The sequence below is a fragment of the Cyclospora cayetanensis genome, unplaced genomic scaffold (genome assembly GCF_002999335.1).
Source record: "Cyclospora cayetanensis isolate NF1_C8 unplaced genomic scaffold, CcayRef3 CcayRef3_contig_106, whole genome shotgun sequence".
NCBI classification, from domain to species: Eukaryota; Apicomplexa; class Conoidasida; order Eucoccidiorida; family Eimeriidae; genus Cyclospora; species Cyclospora cayetanensis.
The window spans coordinates 83,338-100,335 of NW_020312044.1; the positions used below are offsets into that span (position 1 = coordinate 83,338).

Below are 16,998 nucleotides of genomic sequence, written 5' to 3' on the forward strand. Positions count from 1 at the left end.
GTACAAGGTCACTGGAAAACTTGCACTATATGTTGTTTTTTCATGCACCTCCCCTCATGTAGAGACACAGGTGGCCTTTTATGAGGTAGGGTTTCTTGCGGCAATAATTAGATCTTGGGAAAGAGCAGTAGCCCTTTTAGGATGGCTCCCACATGCATGACTGCTGTCCTTTTTAGGCGATGTCAGCTGCAGTTTACAGTTTAGCGCAGAGACAAGCGCAGCTGCGTTTGCTTGCTCTTGGAAAAATCGGTGACTGGACAGTCAAGTTGTCATTTACCTATTCACTTGGTAGAAACACAGGGTACAAAACTGACGACCCAAGTACTTTTGAGTAGCACTATCTGGATTTAGGGCACCTTGAGTAGATAATCAGTGCACATAGGGTATGGCAGGATAGTTCACAGATGCTAAAGTTTCAGGCTTGGATGCAGTGTCAACACACCTTAGTCCTCGATGCCCACACAGGCTCAGGGACCTATCCTGACGCTTTGCCAAGGGGCCGGAGCACGCATAATGCGTCAATGCACCAGCTGTGTGTACAGCTGTAGCTTACTGCATCTAACTATTTAGGCCATCCAAGTCACACAATCAGGTAGGGAACATTGATGCCTGCCATTCGGCTCACGTTGTTGCACCGAAGCGATAGCTCGAATGTTTCTAGGGATAAGTCCACACCAAATTTTAACAAATGAAGGAGCCCAAACCTCACGATCTGCATATGAGAGCGCCAACTCACAACTTCGGCCCCCAAGCCTTCTGTCCTAGTGGCTTATCATGAACGACGGCTGCAGCCCTCCCGCAGAACCTTGTTGGCGCTCTACCTGCTCTATCAAACTATTATACAAAGGGATACAAAACATTAGGATTATTTGCGCATGCAACGGGCAAAGCGGTACTTCAGCAATCACTAGCGTGACCGAGCACTTTTCCTCGGAAAGATGAAAGTACTGAGTGTCCGGTGCGACTTGTGTAAGCCGCTACAGTGAGAAGTTATCGCTGTACCCTAACAATCTATTTATTTTGCTTTATGTGTCTGCGTGTGAAAGTTTCAACCGCTCAGGACATGTAGGTACTCGCAGAAACCCTCAACTTCATGCCCTCCGGTCGAAAGGCTGTGGAAAGATGTTAATAAAGTGGGGGCAGCAAATCTCTCGAAGTAATGCATCTTTAATGGATCTCTTTTGGCTTCGATAGAGTGTTTGGGCATAGGCCTCATCCAGCGCTGCCCCAGGACCAACGCTTTTATCCTCAATTGCCAGAGGCATTTAACAAGCACGCGCATAATGTCGATGCTACGGGAGCCATTGATAGCCTTCTTGGGCGCGCTTGCACATATATATCTTTATTTTGATGTAGAGCTGCCCGTCTAGGACGAAACTTTTCATAAAAATATCCCGTTTGAAAACCCTTTTGTGGCGTAGTCTCTTTACGGCTGCGAAGGCCATAGTTTTGCAAGCTACTCTCGAAGTAAGCTCAGAAAGCAGCACGGGAAATTTTAACATGAAGAGAAGAATGAAGCACCGTATAATTAACTAATTAGGCTTAATACTCATAACGCCACTCAGGCACAGGCCAACTCTGCAAGTGCATCGGGGCTGTGTGCGGCTCCCACGATATGGGACAAAGCGTCGAAGAATAAGTGAACAAAGTGGAGTAAACGAAAGAAGCTCATCAAGAGTACCAATAAAACAACTAAACTGTACTTGATCGTGGAAGACTGGGAAGCAGCTGTGGAGACAAGTCCCTCTTTAGAATTTACAACAGTGCATACGAATTTCGTGTATTTCCGATTGCAGCGGTCATACAGGTATGCAAGTCGCGCATCTCAGAGCTTTTGCACCTCCTGGTGCGTCTGCCACCTTACTTAGTTGAGCCGATGTTCTCGGGATCATTAGTCGTTTTGCCTACAGCCGAAAACTGAAGCAGTCAGCAAACAGCCGAGGAGGCACAGGGCGAATACAGCTGCCTTAGCAAGCTCACGCCCCGCTGCAATTTACTTTCTGTTTTTTGATGTTAGACAGAGAAAAGCAGTCCATTGACAGAGCAGAACATTTTTGAATCGGCTGGCTGCACTCTGAGCACCTGATGAGGAGGCACCAGGTGCCCCTGGTGCTGCTTTCCCTGTTGCTTAGCTTTGTGTTGCTGCTAGACCTACCATCAGCAATGGCATTTCTTGCCCGCCACGTCTTGCGACCGAGTGTAAGGCAGCAACTCCAGCCCGATATTTCACAGGTACAGCGCACACAACGGTGTTTCCACCTTCCCTCCGCTCTGCGATCAAGCTCTACCGCCTCGCATCAGAGGCAGCAGCTGCATCAGCAAGGCAGATCCAGCAATGACCCCGCAGTAACTGCCGCTTACCGAAGCATGGCCACCACTACCTCAAGCGGCCCCGGTAGCAGCAGTAGCAACGGTGGCATTGGTGATTTTAGTCCGCACTGTCACCTGCGTTTGCTCAGCGAGGAAGCTCGGTGCCTCTTTCCAGAGGCTGTGCCTCTTGCGTCAACTGAGGTTCCTCTCAGGTGCAGCAGCAGCAGCAACAGCCGCACCCATGGCAGTACTGCGAGCAACAGCAGCAGCAAGGAGGAGGTCTGGTATTTTTTGCTTCACGGAATCCTGGGTGGCCGTCGAAACCTCCGCAGTTTGGCTTTGGGTATGATCGCCTCTGAGACAGCGGCTCACGGTGTCTCTAGGGCTTTTTGTTTCGACTTACGAGGTCATGGTTGCAGCGGTCGGGGTGCTCTGAGGATCCACTTGATGGCACGCGATTTGTACGCGCAGATCTACTTGCTGCTTAGGGAAGAGGCCGCGAAGCGAGGCTTACACCCGTCCAGCGTCTCGACACACTTGTTTACTAGCGGCAGTCGGAAGGTGTTGCCACCTCACGGGGAAGGCGTGCAGCATGTTCAGGCACTAGCAAAGGCTTTGGGTATTCGTCTGGTACTCATAGGCCACAGTATGGGCGGCCTCGTGTGCATGCAGACAGCGCTGGATGCTTTAGACTCCTCGCTCTTCAAGGCACTGGTAGTGCTGGATATTGCTCCTAGCCCTTACCTCCTGCATCCTCAGGCCGTGGCTCAGTCCGTTTCCTCCAAAGAGACAACCAGCATCTTCGTTCCCTCGGCAGCATCGACAGTGACGACGACTGATGCTGCGACTCCCAGCAGCAGCAGCGACAGCACCAGCAGCAGCAGTGAGTGTTGCCTGGATGTGGGGAGGATGGTGCCTCCCCCACGGGAGGGTGCGTACTCCTCTGCGGCCCTTGTGGGTATTTTGTTGGATCTGCCGCTGCCTTTATTCACATCAAAGGCTGCGGCAGCCAAAGCTCTGCAGCAGCTGCAGCCACCCGTCAAGCCTGCAGTGCTGCAGTGGCTGCTGCTCTCGCTCACCACAGAGACTCACAGGGAGGCAGAACTCAAGCACCTGCTCAGGGAGCAGGTACACGTTGGAAACGCAGAGAGAATGAGTCAGGGGGTCGTTCTCCCCTCCGAGACAGACCCTCAGGACCACGAGAGCCTCAAGCAGCATTTGCAACAGCCACAGCTGCAACAACAACAGGAGCAACAGACAGAACGCTTGATGTGGCATTTGGATTTGCATCACTTGGGTGCCCTTGTGTCTCGAAACCGCTCGCTCGGTTTGTCCGCTGCACCCCTTTCAGTGCACGATCCACAACAGTCGCTGTCTGAGGGGCACAGGGAGCCTTACAAAGCCCCCACGCTATTTATCCGAGGCTCTCAGTCTCCCTGGCTGGATTATAAATTGCAAGGACCAGCCATACAGAGACACTTCCCAGGCGCTGTGCTGCGGGAAGTTGCACAAGCTGGTCACTGGCTCCATGCACAACAACCCCAAAAAACGCAGCAAGTCATTCAGGAGTTCTTGCAATCGATTTAAACTCACGAATATTAATGACGCCTTGACTACTGCTGCAATTGCCGCAGCGGGAGCCGTTGAAGCTGCTGGAGCCAATGTAACAGATAGAACCACAATCGGTGTTCCAGCAACATTTGCCACAGCCCACCGCATGCGTGCCTGCAGCTTTTGGCTTCAAAGTTTCCAGCAGATCGCAGATCGGACAGTTTAAAATCCTTTTGCACTCGCCGAGCAGTCTCTGCGTGCGCGCCACAGTACTTGTGGCAGTCCACCTGTTCATCAACATCGAACAATTCGTTTCCGATACCTTTTTGCAGCAGATCTGCTGTCCTCAATTGCAGTGAGGTCCATAAACACAGATTTGCTGGAATCCCCGAAAGATGCATTAGAGGATGCTTCTTTCGGGGATTCCAGCAAATCTGGTCCACCCAGTGAGAGCTGCTTTATTGGCCTAGTGCTGTGTTTCGTAAGGCTTCAACTGCGTATGTACCTTTATGCCCGCAATGCATTTCCTTCAGTCAGCTTGGACTGTGCTGGTAGAATTGCTAGCTTCTCCCAGGTTCGCTTCGCTCAGTCCTCTATGTTTCATGTATTGTACCGTGAGGACGTTCCTCTGCAATTGAGGTGTAGGTGGAGAGTGGCTGCAGCTGTTAGACATCTTGGCATTTGAACACAGAAGAAGAATCATGTGCTGGGCTAGGCCATGATTTAGGCGGTTTCTAGCACACTGGTTACATTTCACTAGAAAACTAGTGAACAGTTGACGAGTTTATTTCGTCGTTCGTATTACCTAAAGCAATACACAGGATTATTAACTTGATATAAGAAGACGCAATGCTGTGTGCATGTGCAGCAGTCTTCTTGGGACTTGACCCCACGAACGCCTTCTAACTAATCCCCATCTGCCTTGACTAAATGCACAAAACTCGTTAATCTTCAACTTAGCTGCAGCGGTCACTCCGGAATTCTGTAAGCATAACAAGGAGGCGTGAAGGGTTGCTTGCATGGAAACCATTTTAGTACTCCGCCTGAATCTTCAAGAGCATGTACAGCCCCTAAGGCGAGCACTTCAGTTGTTGTGGAGCAAGAAGTCGATGGAAAACGCACGCAAGTACTCGCATTTTACAAGCAAAGTTCTAGGATCCCGCATCTTGGTCGGAGGGCTTAATGCGGATCTGGCAAAATCAAGCCAAACACGGCGTAGCTTGTATTGGGAACTTTATGGGCCTACACGTTATGGCTTAAATTTCATTCCTAGATTTGTTCCGATCGTTGCTCTTTTGGATGATCTGCTTGGGGAAATTCCATCTGTCATCTGGAGAGGTGGCATGATGCCCCAGCAACGATGTGTTGCAGGCTTCTCAAAACTCTTCCACTACTCGCACTACCCTAATTTGAACACCCTTTCTTCCTGATTGCCGATACCAGTGGTGTATTAGTGGTGTTACTTTCTCGCTACAGACTACAAACTCTCCAGAGCTCCAAATTATTCCTTGCGAACATCCTAGCTTCACCGAAACTGAGGAGCTTTATCCACTGCAGCTGAATGAATTTTGTGCGGTGTAGAGGTTGGGTTTGAAAATACAAAACAGTTTATTGAGACGCCATTTTACAGATTGGACCAGCTATCATGCTTATGCATACCTTGAGAAGGTGTTTCAAGATTTTGATAATCTTAGAGTTGTTCGCTGGCTTGGAATTCTCCTGCAGTACTATCCAGTACAAAGGGCATTCCCGCAGCAGTCGACGACGCGCTCTCGCGATGCCTCAGTGGCCACCATTGTGCAGCGCAGCCGCTCTGGTCTGCAGTGCTTTACAACTACTATCGAAATTGTATGAGTCTTAGAAACTGTGATACCAGTGCATCAGCTACTTTTGCCAGTATCAGAATGCCAAAAGGGCAAAGCATTACCACTTTTATGATGACCTGATGTGGCTACAAAGAAAGCGGTGACTTCGTTGCTTGTAGATTCCGACTTTGCTTCACAGCACCGTTTCGCCCAGTACGCATGCTAATCTCCTTTCGAGCCCAGGTGAAAGCTAAACTACAGTGCTGAGTTCTCCCGGCCCTTCTAGTTACTTAATATGCGTCCTGCGGCAGAGAAATATGCACTGTTAGTCCCAGATTGTCAACCGCTGAAGCCACGCAAGTCGCCTGAATAAGGTCTTTGCAGAGCGTTCCGCCTTCTGAAAGCATTTGGACTGATCCGACTGTGAAACTTTTTCTTGGACTGCAAAGGGTCGGAATAGCATTTATGTAGTAGTCAAAGTCTGCAAGTATAACCATTTCATTGCTTGCCCCAGCTCTGGCATGCCTCAGACAGTCGCTCAATATTTCTTGAACCATGCCTGGAGGCTCCATGGATTCCCTAAGGGTACCATTACGGATGGGCATCCAACGTCAGTCAGTGATTTCCGGAGCGGCTTTATGCCGACCATGCACAGCGACCATAATCTGGCAAAGGGAATCACTTTGAGGCGGATGGACAGACAGAACCCACCAACCGCATTTCCCAGCAGCCTTTGCGAGTCTATGCTTATACAAATGCAAGCGTGCTACTCAATTTTTTTTCTTTCGCTATGTGAGTTCGTGATTTAATATTGCCCTTGTATGCCCGTTTCTCCACCTCATCCCTGGGATACACTAAGAAGCCCGTCTGTGGTCCAGGCCTCGACGTGGCAGTCAGAGCTTAGCATTCAACTTTAGTGGGGGAGCGATTTACAGATAAATGGTTGGTGCACGCGCCTGAATGTGCAAAGCTAAAGAGCGACACATACCGAGTTATAAGAAAGGGCGATAAGCTCTATGTTTGGAACTTGTAGTATTGGTTTGCGGTTACATCAGCAGGCTGATCTGAGAGGTGCGCCAGAAAGTGACCCGACGAAGAGGTTTGCGGCCAGGCAGCTAGCAACATTTGCCATCCACTCACGATTCGATGCCCTTCCTTACCGTGTCGTTTTTTATCGACGCCGAATAAGCCACCTAACGATCAATATTGGCCTCGCATAGTAGTGACAACACTGTTCGAGCTGTTCGCAGACTTTGCCGTGCAAGCAAACCATGTGTGCTGAGAAGCAGAATGCCTACATAGTGGTAGATGTGCTGGGTTCTGGGACCATGAACTTCGATGGCACGCTAGACGAGTACTTTAGTAAAATGGACAAGAATGTCAACTGCATTGCTGAGGAAGACACACTGTTTGCTTGATGGGGCATGGAGGCACTTCCGCACTGCGGTGTATTTGTGTATTTTGATTTCCTAAACACCTTTTACTTGTCTGTCCTATCGTAGAAAGAGGCTCACACATATTACTGCCTCGATGGTAGCGCGAGAGCACTCCCCTTTTTTCCGGTCTATTCGGTTCCCCGTTTGTTGTTGGCCAGCGTTTGTGCTTTGCTTCCTTCCTGTTTCTCTCTATGGGCTAGTGCGCACTCTGATTTCCTTGCGTCCACCAGTCGGCATTTATACGTGTCTGAGGAGTGACGATAACGTGAGACCTCTTTCACTGTTCTGAACATAGCTGACCTCGGCTTGTAGGCACGGTACATGATGGCGTGTGCTTATAAAATCGGGGCCTTAGCTATACTTGAAAGCATCCCATATTGGTGTTCTATTAAAAAAATGTTGGTAAGCATCTTCAAATCCGGTTTGCAAGCTTGTGTACCTTACTAATTTCATAATGACTCTAGCTCGATAGAATAAAGCGCAGTGTTATGTGTATCGGCGCGAAATGCTAAGTGTAGCTAGCTGTGAATGTACAAAGGCCGTAGAGAGTGCAGCAATGCGCACTCTAGCTGGCTGCCCTCGGTTAGGTCAAGAACTCCGAGGAGCGTCGGCAGGAGAAGCAGGAAGCTTTTATGAAACCACGCTCACTTACTTCCTACTGAGTTTGCATTGTATCTGGAGTTAATTGTGTCCTACGAAAGTTGGAGCAATGATCAGTAATTTGTCTTGTTGGATTTTGCCATGCCAAATTTCCAAGCGGTTCAAGTATGCAAGTATTGGTGTAATCGGGGCCCTGATTTGGAATGCAACGGGCTAATATTTCCCCTGCAGGACATGCGTTCGCCACAGGGCGTCCCGCTTCGACCCTTCTTGCAGGCGTTTCCCTTGGCGGTCATAGAACAGGTGACGCACACTATGAGGCTAGCAGACCGCTTATCAGTTGTAAAAATTTCGGGAATAGTTGTAGCACTCATCGTATAATTTTCGTAAGAGGGCCTTTATCTAAAATCCGCAAGAAAACAAAATAGTAGAGAGCGACTTGGCAAATCCCCTGTCAGAGTTCCCCCTTCCTGTGATATCATTTTGTTTCCGGCGTGAGACGAGAGAGGACGGTTAGGATTCGTGCTGCTGCATCCTCTAACTACTCACACCCCTTTGCACGTATAAAGCTTGACGCGCAGGCACTAGCATACCAGTCTAATCGACCAGGGCTAGCCTACTGCGCAACAGAGGGCACGCAAGAAGACCTGACCAATAAGCACAATATGAATGGTATTTAATGAGCAGAGCTGAGGCAGAGCCAGGCGCCCAAATATGTCGTGGACCGCTTATTTCCGCCTGCAGAAACCAGGGAGCGGAGTTGGGTGTGGCTTCTCCAGTTGCTGCAACACGTTTCCGAAATATTAGATATCTTGTGGCTTGACGCGGAGCCTTTATCTATGGCATCTTTGAAGCTTTTGCTTTCGATGCTTTTCCGAACCTTGTTGTACTAAGCTGGGTAAAGCCTGGCAGCTGGCAGTGTCAGGTTTCAATGCTGAGCTTCCTGATTCCAGATGCATGCACGAAAACCCTTTCTGTAATGTTTTTATCAACGTGATTGATTCATTAAGCCAAAGGGAGGCGTATTCAGCCTGTTATTTCAGTCAAAACGGGCACTGGGATGAAGCCAAGGCGCAAATAGACCGTATTCGCCGGCCGCTTTGCTGAGCAATCTGGCCCGCCCTCGGTCAGCCCCTTGCACTCCGTCAGCCCGAATGCGAATTCCTACCCCGTTCACACCAGATATCATCACAGAAAAATTTATGCATAACGGCTTTTCGGTCGCTTAACTCAGTAACGAAGGCCAAAGAGACCATCGTGCTGCGGTAACCCCGAAGAGACGTAGCCACGCTGGATGCACCGAAAGTTCGGGGCTAGGGATCATATCCCTTAGTTTAGGGCCTTTTATTGAAAAAATACCTGAATAAATGATCGATTAAGTCTAACTGGGGTACTTCGCTGATTTAGTCGGAGTATCAAAGCTACGCGCACTGCAGCAACCGCCTACAGACCGCCGCGGCCGCCTCTACTGCAGCACGCAGTACCAGTTGCAGCAGCAGCTGCCCCTGTTTCTTGCTGGTATTCCTGGCTTGCTGATTGCTGAGCTCCTATTCGGAATTCAATTTCTCTCTAAGGAACTTTTTGGTTTGGCCTGAAAGCCGCAGCTGCTGCAGACACCGGATGCAGCGGCCACTGCAGTAGCAGCCAAAGCAGCGGCATTTTAGCAGCAAATCCGCAAGCTCTTGTTGTTAAACATTGCTACAACATGCAAAATCGCAGCATAAGGAGCAAATTTAACATGAATTGAATGTTTTGGCTTTGTTTTTAATGGATTGGCTCTTCGAAGGGGGCAGCAGCAGTGCATTTTTGCGGAGCTTAGTGGGTATTAGCAGCCTAGGACCATCATCAGAGTCTTTTCATTCCTGCGAGCACCCCGAATCTGTCAAGAAGTGCAGCCGCAGAGGCAGAGAACATTATGAGGCGTGGGGGAGGACTAGGGCGCAGCAGCGCCTCGTACTGTCTCTCTGCCCCTTCCCAGCATCACGACCAGCAGCATTCGCAGCCTCAGCAGCAGCAGCTGATGCAGCATCGACGGAGCAGCAGCTTGGATTCCCCTCTAAGCGGGTTACTCGTACGGTCGAGTGGACCACTGCAGCAGCAGCAGCAGCCGATGCAGTATCATCAAGAGCAGCATCGCCAGCTGCACTCATTGCAACTGGATGCTGCGGCAACACCCGCAGCAGCAGTGCCAACTACTGCTGGATTGCCGACTTTCCACACTCACAGCAACATGAGCGCTTCCCCGCTAAAGACCACGACGGTGGAGCAGTGGCAGCACATGCCCACAGTCCAAGGTGCCGCTGTTTTGTCTCCCTCAGTGCGCATCCCCGCAGCAGCAGTTCCTCTGTATCGCCCCCAGGCAACGGCTGCAGCAGAGTCTACCGCATCAGGAGCGCATGGAGCTCAGGAGCCTTGCTCAATGCACTGGGAACCATCGCTGCTGCAAAGGTTTTGGCAAGAAGCCGCATACGGCGAGCAGCAACTCGAGTACATCGCTGCTCTTTTTTCTCGCCTGCATCAAGTAGACCAGCTGCTGCGCCCCGCAGAAGCGGATGCTGTTGGAGCCAATACACATACACCCACTGCAGCAGCAATTGCAGCAGCAGCCGCAGCAGCAAGTCCAACTCCGGCAACTATCAGCGCAGCAGAAGTCGGAATGTTTTGGGCAGCATATGCCGCCATGGGGGATGCGCCTTACTGCTGCTGTCTTGCCGCAGTGAGCAGCAACTGCAGCAGCTCCAACAACAACAGCAGTGGCAGCAGTTGCAAAAAGAACTGCTGTTTAGAGCGCTTGGCTCGCGTGGCTGCTGGGGGAGAGGGCAGAATCAGTCTCTTGGTCTTTACGCGGCTTGTGGCTTTGCTGGACTGTCAGACAGCGCATGAGGCTGGAAAAGCCTCAGGCGCTCTCCGACTGCACCTCGTATTCTGCTTCTTTGCGGATGACTCGGTGTGCGTCTACCAGCAGCAGCACGAGCAGCAGCAGCAGCACCAGCAGGAGCAGCAGCAGCAGCAGCAGAATTGCCGGAGAAGGGTTCCAGTGTGGACGGAGAAGAGTTACGCTGCCTTTAGGAGGGCAATGACGCTTTCTCACGCCGTTGATCGTAAGCTGCGATTCCTAACTGTGATCAGTTCGTCGGCCTTTGCACTCGTCTAGAAGCAGCATTGTATCCTATTTTCGAAGAAAATGGTGATTCAGAGTAGCCTTTTCCCAAATAAAGCGCAGCGCAGGTTGTGCATGGTGCTTATATGCGACGACTTTGCATGCGTGTAGCTGCGAAGTCGCAAAGTCTCCCTGTCTCCCTTCGAGAATGTACCGAAGCGCTCCGTTGCTCGATGGGACCGACAATGATTTTGGAACCGCAGTTTGTTGCTCTCATCAGAAGCAATGTCATCAAGTATGAAATGCATCCTGCTCGCTTATTATTTCCTCCCGTGATGCACAGACCCTCACTACGCGTAGTAGCTGCACGCGGTAGATCTGGAGGAATACGCTTGCAGATCGACACTGGCTGTAAGAGGGAGGGCACATCGGTGCAATGTTGTCTGCATTTTCGGGGTGGGGGTGTTGATTAGGGGAGGAGGTGCTGCATCGATGTATTTGTTTTCTGTGGCGACGAGCACTGTTTGGTGGACTATCCTGCAGTCCGTTCTGTGCTTGTCTGCTGGCTTGTTGCAGAGGCACCTCCCGCTTCTTCAGGATATGCCTTTTTAGCGGGAGTGCCGATGCAGCACCAGAACCCCTCTTCGGCTTGGAAGCTTTGCCGTATCCTCCAAAAGTCATTCGATCGACGCTGACGCAGCCACCCCTACATGCTCCTCGAGGCACCAGATTATCAGCACCAGCTAACAGTGCTGTCTTAAATGGGCTTACTGCGCCTGTGCTGCCATTCTTCCCCGAAGGGTCTTCCCCACCGCCCCCCCTCGCCTCCCTGCCGATGCTGCACAAGAATAGGCAGCAGCTGCCACTACTGGAGTGGCAGGAGGCGACAAACCAGGGGATGATGCTGCATGCCCCCCCTTTGTATCCCCTGCAGTACGTGCCGCCTGGCCAGGAGCACCTGCAGATGCAAAGACAGCCGCAGTTCTACTATCCGCCTCAGGAGCCGTCCTTGCATGCGGCTGGAATATCGAATGGAATCGGTGGAAGCGCTGGCAGTCCTTTGCTCGAGGGTGGTGCCAGCCCTCTCCAACTGCCAACGCAGCCGCAGCAGCCTCAGCAGCAGCTCTTTCAGCTCACAGATGAACACATAGGCCAGCAGGCAGAGGCTGAGCAAGAACTCGTACGACTGCAGCTCCAACTGCAACAGCAACAGCAGCACCAGCACCAGCAACAACAGCAGCAGCACACCTATGTGACGGTCTCAGCAGACGCAGCACAGCTGCTGCAACAGTCGCCGCCATCCATGATGCTCCAGCCACAGACAAATCTTCTGCAACAAATGTCGCAGACACAGCACCAGCGGCAAGAGCAGCACGTCTGGCCTTCCTCCGACAGTTCCGCAAACGGCAGCTCCAGCGACGCGGTCGAATTGTTTCTGCTGCAGCTGCAGCACCAGCAGCAAGAGCAGCAACACATGCAGCACCAGCAGCAAGAGCAGCAACACATGCAGCACCAGCAGCAAGAGCAGCAACACATGCAGCCCCAACGGCTGGTAAGGCAGCCGGAGTCGCTGCCACCCCGCACAGACCAGTTGCTGCATGCAATATCGCCAGCGCAGATCCCTCAGCAGCAGCAATTTCCGCTGGTCCAGCAGCTGCCACAGCTGCAGCAGGGAGCGCAGTACCACCAGATGCCGCCACAGCTGCAGCAGCAGGCAACTGACGAGGCGGCAGCCTCGGTGCTGCACGCCCCCCCTATGTCTTTGCCTGCGGCAGCTTGCAGCATGAAGAGTAAAAGCCTCAGCAAGGAAGGACTGCTTACCAGAGCGAATGCACAGACCGTTGCCTCAACAACGGCTGCCCCCGAAACAGCTGGCATCCCGTCGCTGAGCTTGACCATTCAAAGGTTGGCTCCTCTGCAGGCTTCTCAGCAGAAACAACAGCAAGAGCAACAGCAACAGCAACAGCAACAGCAACAGCAACAGCAACAGCACCAGCAGGAGCCTCAGCAGCACGGGGGAAGTAGCACGCGGCGGTCTATGCTGCTTCCCCTAGATTCTCTTGCTTCGTTGAGCGTGGTTGGGAGTCTTTCGCGAACTGCGGCGTCCCCTGTTACTGCGACAACGACAGCTGCTGCAGCGGGAAGCGCGCAACAGGGGGCAGCAGCCTCGCGGCGGCTGCTTTTGAGGGCACACAGCAGCAGCAGCTTTACTTCCTTCAGCTTGCAGGAGCCGCAGCAGCAAAGTCTCCCACGACTGCACTCTGTCACGCGAGGTGTATCGATTAGCAGCAGCAACAGCAGCAGCAGCAACAGCAGCAGCAGCAACAGCAGCAGCAGCAATAGCAGCAGCAGTAGCAGCAGCAGCAGTAACAGCAGCACCACCGCCAACAGCAGCAGCCGCAGCAATAACAACAGCCACTGCAGCACCTCTACAGCCGTTGAGGCCTCTCGACTCACTGAGCATCTCTTGCCCAAACTTTGTGCGCCAACAGCAGCAGGAGGAGGAGCTGCTGCTACAGGTTCTGTGACGAGCGGCGTGCCTGTCTTGCTGCCCCTTCCTCAAGGAAGTGCAGTTGGACGCGCAGAAGCAGCAGCAGCCTCCTCGGCAGCACCTGCACCTGTTGCGACCTCTGTTGAGAAGCCTTTATCTAGAGAGCCTTCACAGGATCATCAACCGTCCACTACAACGTGCACCAGGGAGAGCAGCAGCAGCAGCAGCAACGGGTTTGCCCTTCCCGACCTCCCCGTCTTCCAGCCACAGCCTCTTCTGAGGAGGAGTCGCATGACGGAGGGCGCTTCTCCTGCTGCAACAATTGCAGCAGCAGCGCCACCACCATCTGCTGCTGCTGCCGCTGCAAGCCAGCATGTTAGCAGCAGCAGAAATGACGCGGCGCCCACACGGGCAGACACGATCGACAGCACCAGCAAAATTAGCAGCGAAATCAGCGTCGAGAGCCACGCGTGCAGCCAGAGCAGCACGCACCGCCTAGCCAGCACTGCTGCGACTCGCGCCTTCTCTCCATGCCATGAGCCATCACAGCCGTCCTTCCTAGATGCAAGAATGAACAGCAGAGGCAGCACTCGCATCAGCTGCCCCAAGACTAGCGGCAGCGGCACCAGCAGCAAAGGCACGCGGCCCACTGGAGAGCTTCTGGCTGCCATTCAACGAGAATGCGAGGAAGACTTGACGCTGCTGCAACTTCGGCAGCATCAGAGGGGGCAGCAGCTGACGCCTAGAGGGGAAAAAACATCGCCTCCGGCGGCGCAAGAAGCACAAGAACCAGAAAAAACGGTGCAGTGCTGCCTCATCAAGGAACCATCTGCTCTGTCTCCCCCTCTAAGACCCCATGGACCTTCGGAAAAGCAGCAACTCACCGACATGGTGCCTTTGCAGCTACCGACAGCCGCCACAGCAGCCGCAAAGCCTCTTCAAAGTACGAAAATTCCTTTCGGTAGTCCAAGGCTCTCAGTAAAGGCAGAGAAGCAGTCGCAGGCAAATGCAGCAAAAGTATCAACGCCTGCAAGCTCGTCTGGAGTGAAATCCGGAGCAGCAGGAACCGCGACAAAGGGGCTGTCCTTCCACGAGGAACTGCGGCAAAGACTTCTTATGCGCGGAGGGCCTCTCGAGCAGCAGCAGAAGCAGCAGAAGCAGCAGCTTGCCATGAAACAAGGCGCCACCACACCTCCGCTTTTCAGCCCCCCTCCGGCCCCCTCTGCAGCGGCTGTGCCTGCCGCATGCGCTCAGCAGGAACAGAATCAGGGGGGGAGAAAGACTGAAACATCGCCGAGGGCAGCGGCAACATCAGAAGTGCTCAGTAGGGTGACGGCAAAAGAAATCCTGTTGCCTGCTGAGGAGCGCCCCCCCCTCCAAACGCCGCTGCAGAAAGGGCAGCAGTCTAAAGAGGAGTCGTCGCGGCATCAGCGGACGGAGAAGGCCAAACAGCACGCCTTTTCGAGTCTAGCGGATGCGAACTCTGTGTCTTTGTCGGACGGCACTGCAAGGCAAGACGCAGAGTCTGCTGGTGATGAATGGGTAATCGCAGCCGAGGCTTCCCATGCAGGCTTTAGCCTGATCTCTTCACGAGAGCAGATAAGCTGTTATGAGCCACTTGCGGCAGCAGCAGCAGCGGCCGCTGTTGCTGCTGCCCAACAAGCGGCAACAGTGCAGCCTCTCGTTGCAGCGGCTGCTGCTGCTGCTGCTGCAGAAGCAGCTGAGGCGGCAGGGCGTGGCACTCCTCGTGAGACAGCTGAATGCGCTGCACAGCTGGCACGCACAGCTGCTGCTGTCGCCGCAGCAGCAACAGCAGATGCAGCAGACATTCGCGATCCCGAGGCCGCAGATCCAAGCTGTAGCGATACTGAGGGAGAAGAAAGCTTGCTACCCTTTTTTACAAGGCAACAACAGCGTCCTAGCGCAACGTCGACACCTGCAGAAACAGCAGGAAATCCCTCAGTGTCAGAAGTGAGGGGCCTCACGGCCTCTACGGAGGCTTCTGCTGCCAGCAGAAGCAGCAGCAGCGGGAGAAACTGCATCAGAAAGAGCATACGGGATTGCAGCAGCATAAACGGTGACGGCCTGTGCAGCAGCTCTCTCGAGGCTCTTGCACTTACAGCCTCCTGCAACTCTTCCCCCTTGCAGAAGGCCGTCATCCCCACTAGCTAGTTATCCATCTAGATACTTAGGTGTCAAGTTGCATAGGCGATTGTGCACGCATCACAGAATGCAGATAACTGCCCTCTGATGTCTGGGCCGCTTTCTGGGCTGGCTGGCTGCACGCATGCGCCTGGCTTGCTCACGTATCTTTGCTTTACGCTGTCAACCATCTCGCCGACCCCCTCAAATCTGGCTAGATATCTGAGACCTAGTGATAGTTGCTGTTTGTATTTTCTTTGTGGTGGCTTTCTGTCCCTTCGTGGACGAACTTAAACGGGGTGTGCCTTCTGCAGCCCTCTAGCTAGAGTCCGTAACGCTCGACGTAGGATCTCCGCGGAGAGGCATCTTAGCTCAGGCGGAATACAAAATTCATTACACGCTATTGAGCACAGTTTCATAGTCTTCCCTTTTCCCTTGCCTGTGCCCTCAGAATCCCCGACATTAGGGGAAAGAGGCAGTTAGCATGCGCGTAGCGGCATCTTCTGAGCACACCGCACATTCATTGATTGCACCTAACGCCTACTGCGTACCCAAACAACATTTAGTCGACTTGTATGAAGGCTGCAGTGGGCTGAAATAAGCAAGATATACGAACATACAAACCGCTTCGACCACTGGTTGCTGTTTCTTAGCTAGACATCGAGTCATTATGAAAAGGCCTGGATTGCAGCATAGCCCTCTACGACACACGGGTTATATGCAGAGCTAAGTAGCTGCGTTGGCGCTTAATGAAATGTTTTACGGATAATTATTTGGATACCTAGTGATATGCACCGTTGTTGACTACGGAGATGTCAAGTTGCTGGCAACGGCGTACAGCGTGCGAGTGTTACGAAGCTTTACCTTCAATCAGTATTTTGCACCAAACCGGCTTCTCTAGTAGAAGCTTATGCAACAAGTAGCAGGCGTACAAGTCCTCACCCTTGTGGGTTCTCTGTTTCCCTGTGTCCTTTCGCTTCCTCTCTAGTCCTGTTTTCCTTCGGCCGTTTTGAAATGCCTTTTCAGGCTACGCTGGGTTTTGCGGCCCAAGCATTGAAGCTCAAAGGCCCCAGGCTTCGACATTTATCACTGATGCTGTAGAGTAGCCCGGAGAATGGGGCTAGTTTCCTACGCAACAACTGCTAGTGATTTGTCGTCCTTTCTGGCCTTTGTTGTTCCTGCTGCACGGGCTTCTCTTGGTGGTTAGAGACTCGTGAGCGGCCATTAGCCAGGATGAGTATGTGCAGAGTGGCGCCCGGGGCCTGTAGACCCTTCAGACTGACGCAAAGCTGTGTTCCTTCTTTTGGTACAGCATTTGCGCTTCAGCATGCATGAGCGCGGCGGGTGTTCAGACACCTCAAGTACATGTCGCTTGGTCCTTTGATGTGGCTATAATAAAACCACTTAGAGGCTATAGTACATGGTTTCGGTTCTGTGAACATCAAATGGGGACAACAGTAGCGCCCGCCTTTTGACAGGGTGATTTGCTTCTAACGCACGGGTGTGGTGGCAACGGCAACAGCTGTTGCAGTACCTGTTGCGATTATCGCTGCAGCAAATTTA

The 16,998-nt window shown here is 52.5% G+C and overlaps 2 protein-coding genes across 2 annotated transcripts; both read left to right on the plus strand.

Moving 5' to 3' along the window:
* Positions 1–2,163: 2,163 nt before the first annotated feature.
* LOC34617899 lies at positions 2,164–3,897 on the plus strand. The gene has a single exon (XM_026338804.1). The coding sequence runs from the start codon at positions 2,164–2,166 to the stop codon at positions 3,895–3,897; it is 1,734 nt and encodes a 577-aa protein (XP_026194589.1).
* Positions 3,898–9,932: 6,035 nt separating this feature from the next.
* Positions 9,933–15,465, plus strand: LOC34617898 (protein split ends). The gene is made up of 6 exons (XM_026338813.1): positions 9,933–10,803; positions 10,974–11,097; positions 11,379–12,459; positions 12,640–13,201; positions 13,295–13,623; positions 13,951–15,465. Exons 1-6 carry the CDS (start codon positions 9,933–9,935, stop codon positions 15,463–15,465), a joined length of 4,482 nt encoding a protein of 1,493 aa, XP_026194598.1.
* The last annotated feature ends 1,533 nt before the right edge of the window (positions 15,466–16,998 follow it).

Coding starts and splice junctions, on each gene's coding strand:
- LOC34617898 (XM_026338813.1), top strand. CDS start 9,933: ATGAGCGCTTCCCCGCTAAAGACCACGACGGTGGAGCAGTGGCAGCAC. Junction 11,098..11,378: donor ATCAGAAGCAATGTCATCAA/GTATGAAATGCA, acceptor GGCTTGTTGCAG/AGGCACCTCCCGCTTCTTCA. Junction 12,460..12,639: donor TTCCGCTGGTCCAGCAGCTG/CCACAGCTGCAG, acceptor GCGAATGCACAG/ACCGTTGCCTCAACAACGGC.
- LOC34617899 (XM_026338804.1), top strand. CDS start 2,164: ATGGCATTTCTTGCCCGCCACGTCTTGCGACCGAGTGTAAGGCAGCAA.